The 12,294-nt window shown below is 39.7% G+C and overlaps 1 protein-coding gene across 1 annotated transcript in view; it reads right to left on the bottom strand.

Annotated features, from left to right (window-relative positions):
- LOC146703150 (protocadherin-15-like) overlaps positions 1–12,294 on the bottom strand; it is a 230,776-nt gene that overhangs the window by 22,793 nt on the left and 195,689 nt on the right. The window contains exon 34 of the mRNA XM_085466271.1: positions 10,702–10,812. Coding sequence (XP_085322397.1) covers positions 10,702–10,812 — 111 coding nt within the window. The remainder of the gene's footprint in view (positions 1–10,701; positions 10,813–12,294) is intronic.

Raw genomic sequence — 12,294 nt, 5'->3', positions numbered from 1 at the left:
AACCTCCTAGAGGTTTAGTTAAAAGCAGACATTGGTATCATGGCAACCCATGGTCATGAGCTGAAGCCATATCTTTGAGTTAGGAGAACACAAACTTGAACTGAAAATGGCTTTTTTTTTTTTCTCCGCATGGTGAAATGGTAGATGTGCAAGTGTCAAAGTCAAAGTGAGATTTGTAAGAGCTGTACTGGAAACAGTCAGGAGGTGCACAGGGATGCACATTTGTACAGCTTTATGATTACACCTCATCAGAATAAAAGAAAGTTGTACCCACTGAACTGGAGAATGAATATGATGACACATTGTGACACGTGCTATATGCTACTATGGTGATGTCGCTGGCTCTACCTGCTCCTTCCTTTCTTTCAGGCATAATTTTAACCTCAATTTTATTTGGGACTTTTGGCTGCTCACTTATTTCCCAGAGGATCATCACAGTGGATGGGTTCACACGTTTGATTTGGCACAGATTTTGTGCTGGGTGCTCTCCCTGACCCAGAGGCATTTTTTAAGGGAAATCATGCAGGAAACACATACACATGTGGGGTTTCTAACTTTGTTTCTGTTCCAGTTAAACTAATGTAAAGCAGTAGAGTGAAAACTATCTAGAACAAGTTCATCTGAGGACAGTTTTTAAGAGATTGCTGTTCAAGTATTAATGCGCTGAATAGCTTTATTTATGCCTGCCATTGAATATATCCTGTGTTCTCAAGTCATGTAAAAGTAATTTCAGATTTTCATAAAACAAAAATGTCTTGGAGCCTTTGGTAGCACCACATATTTTATTGAAAAAAAGAAATCTAATTTTTTCGGCCTTTTTTGTATTTTTCAATTTATTCACACATTAAGTACCCAGAGAAATCCGCCCTCGAGAAACCCTCTAGAAAATCTTTGTGAAAAATGTAGCAGATATTGTTAACAAAAACATCAAACCGCATGAATGTTTTAGATTTATTTTTTAGTTTGGCTGTTCACCCATCTGCATAAATCACAACTGTGTCCTTGAAAAAGAAAACAAGGCTCATGACTTTATAGGACATTAAAAGAGGCTGGGGCCACTATGGATGAGCAGACAACATGGGTCCAGAGGTAACAGAAAAGACGCAATTACCTAATGACATGAATCGACTTAAGGAATTAACGAGAGATGTGGAATGACAAAGAAAGCTGGGAATCAACCTGAGGAACTGAAGACAAATGAGTGTTTTTTTCCCGTTTAAACACAAACTATCAGCTAAATGAGAAAAACACACAAAAGAGATAAGAATGTGGCCACGATTTGAATTCCTTAAGTTGAAACAGTGTAAAAAGACCAACCCTGTCTCCTAAAAACCACGATCAAGAACAGGTAATTTGCAACAGCAAGTATAATAGTATTTTTAGGAACTTACTATTGCCATTGAGGTTTTTTAACAGCTGTTTTGGCTCTGGCAGTAATTTGTTAGGTTAGGGAACGTCTGACACAAGGGTTACCACAGCAGGCAGCTCCACATGTCTGATTTGGCAGATTTCTGTAACACCAGATGCCCTACCTGATCAACCAGGGATTTTTGCAAAAACCACTACACCAGTGGGGTCAAAATCATTTCAGATCATGGACCACATAACGCCTACTTTACCACACCAGAAACCTGCCCTTCTGTCTGTTTTAATGTAAGAAAAATATGTATCATGTCAACAGTAAATCTCAATTTTTGGAGAAATATTGCAGTAGTAAAAATGAAAAAAATCTGTCAGCAGACTAATCAGGTTGAAGTTGTAGGAAAATGTGTAAAATCACAGAAAAAGTTCTTTTAGATCACTGACTGGCCTGTAATTATAAAACAGACATTTTTTATTATTTTTTGTCAAAATCTCCTATTTTATTTTACTTTATTTACTGTGAAAATTTCTTCATAGTACATAACTGTATTTTAATTGTTTAGCGATTAGTTGATTACTTTGGTGTTGCATGAATGACCATTATCGTTAGAAAAAGTTGTAAAACATATGAAAATCCTATTCAAAATCCAAAATGTGGGCCCTCAGTCACATCTTCTAAAGCTGTCCAGTTGGCTGGATTAGAGTCTTTGCCGGGCCAATTCTGGCCCCCTGGGCTTAATGTTTGACACCCCTGCACTACACTGTGGAGCCAACTTGACACACAACATGACAATACAGACAGTCTCCTTACATTATAGGAGCAGATGATACAGGAAGTTTATTCACAGAATTACCAGAGTCGACATCGCTGTCAATTTACTTGAAGCAAACAAGATAATTGCAAACACAGTCCAAACCCTCGAAACCACTGCCCCTTAGCAAGCCGGCAGCCTATTTTACATCCCGTCCTGTTTTGCAAGAACAGTTTGAATTTACATCGCCTTACCATCAAAAACAGACCCATTAGGCCGCCTACGTTAAAACCATGAACAGGTAAAATATAAAGTATACAGTCTCATTATAATAAAACGTCCGTCAGTGAAACTTTGGGTCGTGGCACAGATGCTACTTTGACACATACCACCCAGGTAAACATTGTTAGAGACAAACAGCATCTCCCCACCCCCATGCACCCTGATGGTAGCAGCCTCTCTCAGCAGGAGAATGAGCTCTCCTGCACTGAAAAAAATGCTCGGGGACAGTCTGAGGAAACAAGAGATAGATCTGGGTATTTATTTTAGTCTAACAATACCTCTGTAGCTACCTATGGGGCGGCAGATCATTAGAAGTTAGTGAAGCTAACTTCACTCATCCCCCAAAACCTTTCGTTTTTTCAGCTTTTTTTTTTTTTTACTTTTTGTGAAAAGTTATAGTAGTGTTTTTTTTATTTATTTGCACTTTTTTCTTTTTGAAACATTTCTCTCCTGACATGGTGTCTCTTCTTTATATGTCATATTAGTAGCTTCTGTAATATCATCTTCTAATCCTGCTGTAAATCCTCTTTTTAATGGATGGCTGGACGCTACACTTCATTAAGGACATTTTTCTGATCACCTTATTAGAGCTGGAAGACTTTGGACTATTTTAAATCCTAAATAGTCCCTGTTTGTTTGCTTTAGGGATTTTCTTTTGATGGAGCCTAGAACTGGGAAGGTACTTCAGACTTAACAAGGAGACAGGAAGATGGTTTTAATATTGTGGCTGGGCTGTGCATATGAAACAACATTTTTAGGAGACTTGACAGAAAAGGATAAACAGTGCACCGCTCGAATTAATAGAAAAGATGGAAATATGGTTGCAGACAGCAGCCTACTGATAGGGCAAGACAGAAAATGTAATTGTACAGGGGAACAAAAAATGTCACAGTAAAGATGACAGCACTTTGTAACTGTGTAACAAAGAATAAATCAAATGGAAAAACTCAATTTGGCAGTAATTGCATCAATCAATAAGCATCACTGCTTGTTGCTCTGTAAGAGCATAAATACTGCAACAAAATTACCCATTTGAAGACAAAGAATCCCCGTCCGGCAAATATCAATCAAGGTTGTCGGAGTTAACAATGTTCTTCCTTGTCTGATTTTCTTTTTCACATCTGATACGTCTGTAATCAACTTGTTTCAAAGTTCAGAGGGAGCGTTGAAGCCGAGTCCAGCTTGTAATCAGTTTCTCATTACAGCAAGTGTCTGTCAACAACTATGTATCTCGTTAAATATCAGTGTGTGAAAAACACAGACTCCTGCTGACCGAGCATAACTTTTGTTGACATTTATGTAATTGGCTTTACCTGAAAAATATACTTCACAAGTTTTGTTTCAATAACGCCCATCAGCGAGAATTTTAACCTTCTTTTTTGTTCATAGCAAGAACTTTCAGCTGAGAGAAAAATGATTTTTCTTTTGCCCGTAGAGTTTACAGTATATGCGGCAAAGTTCTTTTTCTGATGGTGTTGAAGTTGAACATCCGTTCCCTGACAGCTTTATGGTCGACTCTGCAGCAGTGTGAAGAAATTCCAGAAAAGGAAAGGCTAGAGCATTGTTGACTGAGAGGGGAATCGCTTCTCAAGCTCTTCAACGATGGAGTTCATGTTAGGGTTGGGCTGAATCTGTGGAGGTGGAGGATCTTCTCCTCCTCCTCCTTCTTTACCACTGTCTCCCCCTTCTCCCCCTCCAGCTGGTAGCACATCCAAGGAATCGAGAGAATCCAGGGAATCCATGGAGGCCCGGCTCTTCCTTACCTTTTTTAGCGGAATCTGCTTCTGATCTATCTGGCTAAACATGTTGGCCACAGACTTCTCAATATCTGCTATGTTTTGGATGTTCTTTAAGATTCCCTTCAGCTCTTTTCGGGGAGGTTCGGGTTCCACCGGTAGGGGCGGCGGTGGTGGTCGGAGGGACACAGGCCGCAGAGCAGGCACCTCTGAGAGTGACGGGAGGACAAACATGGATGGATGGTGGACTGAGGGTGACACTGGGGGAGGGAGAGGCGGAGGCGGTGGCGGTGGCGGTGTAGGGGGTGGAGGAGCCTGTTTTTCTATATGGTTACACTTTATGGATGAAGCTGGAGAGCCAGGAGGTTGGGAAGGAGGATGACATGGAGGAGGAGATGAGGGGGGAGGAGGAGGTGGAGGAGGAGGAGCAGAGGTTTGAGGGTGCGGTGGTGGCGGTGGAGGTGTTGAAGGAGGATCGGGAATAAACTCTAAGTGGACCTGAAGTCTGTCTTCTGAACCCTGATTTCCTGTTAAATTTGCCCCAAAGCGCCGCAGCACTGGAGGAGTTGGCTTATGACTTGGCGGAGGGGTCCCTCCGTCACTCTGAGTGACGATGATACTTGGGGGTCCCTCTGTATTCTGAGGATTCTGGACACTCTGGGTGGGGGCATGCTTGTAATGCTGAGGAGTTTCTGGCAAAACAGAAAGTAAAATATCAGGTGACAGAGATCCTCGGGAGTCTCTGTTTTGCCTTTGTCTCATTTCCTGAAGTGCCTGTTGCTCAAACTGTCTGGCTTGTTCTTTCACTGTCAGTTTGGGTTCCAGACTTGGACTTCCCATTACGTCTGAATCCAGCCCACGATCAAAGCCTGAATCCAGGCCAGCATCTTTACTTTCTTTGAATTTGGCCTTTAGGAGCTCTAGCTCCCATTGAACGGGATCCATAACTACTTGGCGCCTCAAAGCGTCATACATCTCTCTTCGATGCAGTCTTGATGGGAGGGTCCAGCTGTGTCCACCACCTGATCCCCATCCACTGTCACTGCCGCTGTAACCACCAAACCCCACATCACACACGGGAGAGCTGAGCCTCAGCCAGGCCTCTCGAAGGCCTTTCCTGGAAGGGGAGAAATTCCCAAGAAGATCCTTTCTTCTTTGGCTTCTTCCAAGAGTCTCTGGACTACTCAAAGTCCCATCCTCATGGTAGATGGGATTTTTAATAGTCAGGGGGTTTTCATCAGAAAGAAAGGTGATGTTGGATTCAGATTTGGGGAAATTGTGGAGCACTCCTCCATTAGCAACGCACTGGCGATGGACCGCAATCGCTCTAGTGGCAAAGTCTGAGATCAGACGTTGGCGGTCACTTTCATCCAAACTGCCACCACTCCCGCCAGCACCACTGTGGTTTGAACGGCTGGTACATGGATAGAGGGGGAAAAAATGAGACAGAAAATGGAATGAAAGAAGAAATAAAAGAATTACAGATAAAATATGAGGGACAAGGGTAATAATGAATAGGAAAAATGTAGCTATATAAATCAAAGCTAAATGAAATGGAAGAAGGATTGTAGCTGAATGAAATTTAAATGAAAGCACCAATAAAACAATTACACTGATAAAAATAAAATGAAATGTTTTGCAATGAGAAGAGACAACAACAGAATCAAGAGGAAGGGTAGAAAGGCAGATAAAAGAGGACGGTCTGCTAGACCTGAGGTTGGACACGTGTAATGACAACACACCTCACAATAACAGATAAATGTAGAAAAGATCGGGAAGCAAAGGCGGAGGGATCTTAAGAGGTAAGATGTTTTTATTTCGGTGCTGTTTTTTTTTTTTTACCAGGGGGCCAAAAGATGGAGCACAAAAAATAGATTTGAATAACAAAGGAAACTAGATTTTAAGCACACCACAAAGACGTTTCTGCAGCACTGCTATGAACGATGCCACATCTGACGGGGGGATAGATTACTGTGTCATGAGGCGTTGAGAGTATGCAGATTTTCTTACAGCAAAGGACTGGTTACGTTCTCTTCTCTCTAACAAAAGTATTTTAATCAGTGAATTCAGTAGTGTTAGTTTGTGACAGCGACGAAACTCTGCAGACTCTTGGTGTCCCATAACCATACAGCTTTAAAAGAAAATCTAACGGTTAACGCATTTGCTGTGAGATCTACCAACCTACCATGAATATAAAAAAAGAATAACTACTTACTATCCAGGACAAAATTAGAACAAAAATGTCACACATTCACAGAGTTACACTCCTCGTTACAGACACAGCTTTCAACATCCTACTCACTTTTGTCTGTCAGCGGTGGATGAGGTTGGGTGGAAGAGAGTAAATGAAGAAGATGATAAGATGTGAAGAAGATTAGATAATTAGATAAAATTAATAAAAAGAAAACATAAAATGGTCAGAGTTGTGAAAGATAAGAGCTCCAGGCAGTTTTAGAGAAACTTCATTTAGAATAATCTACAACAGAACTAAAAGACTGGATTATTACCCCCCCCCCCCCACCTTTTTTTTAAATAAATGAGACCAAGATCAAGATAAGAGATCTTCAGAACTTAATACATCATTGTTAATCAATCTTTGCCTAATTAATACCATTCTAAGTGCCAAAAAGAAAGCCTAACCATCCAATCTATCTAATGCTCACTGGCTACTGACTTGAGATTGACAAGGCAGCAGCCAATGATCATGCAGTGATGTCATTGTAGCATAGTCTATCTTCTATACTTCCTATGGCTGGAACCAGCACGCTTTAAAAGGCGGAACATTTTCTTGGAAGGCTTGTTAGTTTCAGCAAACAGCGTGGCGTGCAACCACTCAGCTACTGGACAGGGAATACACTTTTTCCCCCGGTGCCTGGAGGTTTCCAGGTGGTCACTGGTTTATAGGCCTGTGTGACAGAGGCTTTATGAAGGAATAATTTGGTCAGTGTCTATAAAACATGGTAGCAGATCAGAGACAAGTAGGGGAACACTGGGATGCTGTTTTTTCTTTTTGTTTTTTTAATATATCCATTTATTATATAACTTTTCTGCCCTGGTTGTGCTGCTGTTGAGTGTTAATGCAGTCTTCCTTGTTTTTATGGCATTCATTTACCTTTAATAAATACTTTACTATTATACATTAAGGTATTTACTATATACTAAGATTTGACAGCTGCTTCAGGAATGGGGGCTGCAAAAAAACACCTTAAACACATTTTAGTGCTCGTCTAAGATGTACTGAAGCATTTCATTAAAAACTTTTATTTTGATGTTTTGATTAAAAAAATGTAAATAATTTACTGCTAATTTCTTTAGTTATTGCTATGTACATAAAATCATAGGGTATTATTCTGTAATTTAATTTCTTGGCTGAAATTAAGCTCTTCTCTGCTACCTAATGGCCAAGCACCATTAAAGAAAAGAAAAAAAAAAAGTCCTGTATCGCCATGGATACAAGGGGACATTATGCAAATATACATATTTGAACAAATCTGGACTTATTCTACAGATCTGGTTATGTAGCCAGCCCAAGAGATGAAATATGCTGTATCACTTAATAATGTGACTATTAATTTAACATTTAAAAAACATGCTTCATTTAATGTGCTGCTAATAATAAGTTAAGAACACCTAATTTTTCACAGGTAATTGAAAACAGACATTAAAAACTAAGTCTGTCAAGAGAACAGCCAAAGATAATTACATTTAAAAAAGCCTTGAAAATCAGTCTACTGAGCAGTTTGATAATGGGCTTTAATTATAAATGTGCAAACTTTTGCACTTTGCCGGGTTTTATGGTTTTTAGAGATTCAGTGCCTGCAAGAAGGCAGAGATGCAGATACAGTAGTATAGATGTGGAAGTATTAGGGAAGAAATCCTAGTAAACACACATACACGCACAAATACAGGAAGATCCCACTTGAGTTAAACACGAGCTGCAGTTTATCAATAGAAATAATTATCGCCCGGGGCAGTCTTTATAAATTAAGGGACGCATTTATTTCAATCATCTCATATCCAAGTTCATTTCAGCACACGTTTTTCAGGGAATCGCTTGGGCTTTAATCATCTCACATCCACACACACACGCACACAATGACAAACACACATACAGTTGGAAATCCCTTGCTGTCATTAGCAGATAGTTTCTGCTATCTTGCATATGAATTGCTCTCATGTTAATGGGAGTGGGGAGGCATATCAAGGACAGGCAGGAAACCAGTGATGCATGTAATGCTGATAAGAATTCCTCTCAACTTCTCCTTAACGCTCCAGTAAGGAATTGTAAATGAACTATCTGTGTGCCTTCAGTGTATGTGTGCATGAGCAAGTCAGAAAACTTTTAGATAAAAGTTAATATGGTGTCTGTACGTACAGCTCTTATTAGAAACTTGTTTAACCAAGTCAAATGTATCAAACTAGTAACAACTGGGAATAAATTAAGCACAGTCTGGTATAAAACCGACAGAAATAAGGGACCTTTTAAGGCCACACGGAGTAAATGAGCAATAAAACCTTTTAGTTTTATTGCCCATCTAGTGAGTCGAGATAGAGGACAAAATTAATAAAAAGTTAAAGTAATTTCACAATAATTACCTAAAAGCCTATTTGTATTGCTTCAGTTTACTGTCAGCAATCAAAAACAATCCGGCATGAAGGCGAGTGAGGAAAACGATTGTTTTTAAATTTGACTGACCTAATATACACTACTTGCATTTAGCACTTTAGACCGCAAGACACATTTTTAATCAAACATTCACAAGGTGCTTTATCCCATATATTTAAAAAAAATCAACTTCGCATTCATTAGCCATTTTGCTGCACCAGTTAACCTAAAAATGCATGTCTTTGGACTGTGGGTGGAAAAGAGCACCCAGTGGAAGCCCACGCAGGCACAGGGACCATCCAAACTCCAAACACAAAGCCCCAGATGGAGTTTCAACCAGCAAAATTCTTGCTGTGAGGTGACGGTGTTACCAAATGGACCATCCAAAAAGTGTGGTTTGACATTTCTAAAAATGTGTCATTAACCGCTTCCCTCCTGTTCTGGGTCCGGAGTGGTGCCATTTTTCAAAGGTTACCCATCATGGGACATTCAGTGAGAAGGCCGCCTACGACCATCATGACTAAAACAGGTGCGGGATCTGTTGGGCGTTATTTGTGTTGCATTAGATTTTAGAACAGGTTCAGTGTCACTGACTCATTATCTTATTTTTTTTTTAATGCTGATAATTTTGTGTTATGTGACAGTAAAGTTGTCAACATCTGATGGAAGCACAAGGACACCTCAGCTTATTTCTTTAACATTTTTTACTTTGACCTTAATGTTTTGCAGTTGTTACTAAACCGAATTTGAAGTTTTAGGTTTGTATAGTTTTTCATGTGAATAGAATCAGTTGCCCCTGAAGTGACTGCTGCTGTAAGGCCAGATTGGCTGACATTCAGTTTTTTTTTAAAGAGAGGACATTAGTATGCATTACAATATGTAAGAAAGAGCACATAGTGATTTTCAGAGTTTATCTCTGACTGTTAACACATTCAAAACTCAGACCTTTGTTTGGTGTTAGTTTGATGCGGGGTTGCAAGGTCTGCTTGATTAATCTAAGACTGTGTTATCTGCTTGGGTCAGTTTCTCTGGCCAGTGGAAAATGTGAAATAAAGCAAAGGCCATGTCCCCTGCCTCCCCACCGATTAAAAAAAGACTACTTTCACAAAAGCCCAAAGATATTTTAACTCGGCATATAAATCCTTGAAAAGTCTCTCAGCTTAGGAGTGATTTGGGAAAGTTCAACAAAGCAACTCAAGTGTGATGATAAATCAGTGAGTTCTATTCCAGTGAAAATGCTAAAAGAAATCTCACCATGCTTTATTCAAACTACAACATTTACTACATTTTTGTATGTTTTGCTTAGTACTAAAAAACACCCAGTAACCAGACTTGTAGTTAGAGCAGCAAGCTTCCCAACAATCTGATGCAGACTGCTTTTTGTGTCAGTACAGCCTTCTTAGCATTTATTAGCTGGACATAAGACTGGCTCAAGGCTTTCTCCAATTAGTCTGATTGCAAATCTTTGCTGCCAAGTTTTTAAATATGGTTGTTCAACAAGTCTGTCAGTCATGATGATATGTGCTGATTAAGGATCAAGAACCAACACAGTCAACTTTCCCAATAATGGGTGCAAGGTTCACTGCATTTTGATTTGTTATACAAGCATGTCCAGGTGGCGATCGCTTTCCTGTCAACACTGTTTGATATGTGGTATATTTATACAGAATGTGCAAGGTTTTGTGTATACTCTCCCACCATGAAGCCTTAGTAGTTTAACAGAACCAAACTGGGATAATATTTAAATTGCAACTTTTATTCTGTTGGGAATCAAGAGTGCATGTTGAACTGCAGGAGCATGGTTCACAGCAATATTGAAAATGTGTTAAAATGGTCTGACTGCACCACAAAGCTCCCAAAGCGCCCACACTGCCAAAGTCTGAAGTTTAACAGCCGTCAAAATGTGAGCTAACGACTGTGCTTTGGCTCATCGGTTTAAATGCCACTTTCACACATCACTTACATGGCGTTGTCACCCAGCTCTTCATACAGGTTGTTGGCAGTGCCTCCCCCAGGTTTGCCTGTTGGCAGTGCCATCTGGATGCGGGCTGTTTTGGCACACTCTGCTTGACGCCTGGACAGAGCAGAGAGGAAATGCAGAGTTAGTTATCTAAAGTCAGAGCAAAGCCATTTGAACCAACCTTTGAAAACAGTGATGTAGGCATAATCAAGCACGAAGGCTCTAACTTTCTACTTTCTCTAAAATGTCTCCTCTGTGTTCTATCAACACCTTGTTATTAACAAAAAAATAATTTCACTATCCAGTGTCCGCTGTAGAGGAAACATCAGTCTGTTCTGCACTTTAGTTCTGACTAAACAATCCCAACTGAGGAAATGATTTCTGTCACATTTTCCACAGAGATTCATTAGTCCATGGGGATTAAGATGTCTGAATGTGGTAACCTATGACCTTTTCATTACTACCACATTGAGGCTGACATTTCTGGCCTCATATTTACATTTTCCATGAGGATGCACTGTCATGACACTGGTGATCCCTTAAGATTTCCCTGCAGCGATCTGTCTAAGAATATATAAGCCTTGGCTGCAATTAGGAAATATCAGCATAACAAAATGCTAAAAAAAAACCCACAAATGCAAAAGACAGTTGTGTAACACTGTATCGGAGCATGCTGCTATTGTAGTATTTTCAGATTCAGTCTTGCAGATACTGTAGCACTCTTATAATGCACTGCCAGGCTAAAAAACAATAAAAAATCACCACCTGGATAAATAAGCAAATAGGTAAGAGCCTTCTGTTGGATAATTACCACAGTGATTAATAAGTGTTGGCTTGCAATATAATATTTAATCCTAATTAATGCAGTAAATAGCTTCTTATTGCAAACTCTGGATGGAAATAAGGTTACTGCAACAATGCCACAGTGAAAATGTCTGCAAGTGCTTTTTGTGGCAGGGTAGTTTTGTTTCTCCACCCAGTAACGACAAACCTCTATTTCTTGTTGAGGTGCAGCATGTTAAAGTCCCAAACTACTCAAGTTTTAATGCATGGCATCATAAAACACGGGGGAATGCAGACGCGAGTAGTGAGAACTCAAAGTAAGTACACTGACTGAGTAATACGAATTACACATCATAATGCAGTAAATGTTTGCTAACATCAGACGCTGCAACAATAAATTGAAATGACTGTTTAAAGTTTTATATCCTCACTTCAAATAAAAACGTAGGAGTGCTACTGTTATCCACTCTACATAATCCTGATATGCACTACTACTTGACGCACAAATGAAAACACACACACTCTAATAAAAGCATCTGCTCTGGACATTTATGCTCCATGTTCTTCAGGATTCATTTGTTTGATAGTCTGCTGTCCTCTCCGTTTCATAGCTCTTTCTGATCTCATCCATCTTATTGTACAATGAAAGTCAACAGATTAATCAAAGTGAAAGGTGTTTAAGACAGCCATGACATTAATATTTTATCTTGGGAAAATAAAAGCGGTACTCACTCTTTGAATCTGGTGGCGACAGATGCGGCAGATGAGAGAGAGAAAGATTAGTTATTATTTGAGCCATTAATCACAGTTCTT

This window comes from Copadichromis virginalis, linkage group LG8, assembly GCF_057382275.1.
Source record: "Copadichromis virginalis isolate Kocher_CV1m ecotype Utaka linkage group LG8, C_Virginalis_male_GT1.1, whole genome shotgun sequence".
Lineage (NCBI taxonomy): Eukaryota > Metazoa > Chordata > Actinopteri > Cichliformes > Cichlidae > Copadichromis > Copadichromis virginalis.
This window is presented reverse-complemented; position numbering and strand designations above follow the sequence as displayed.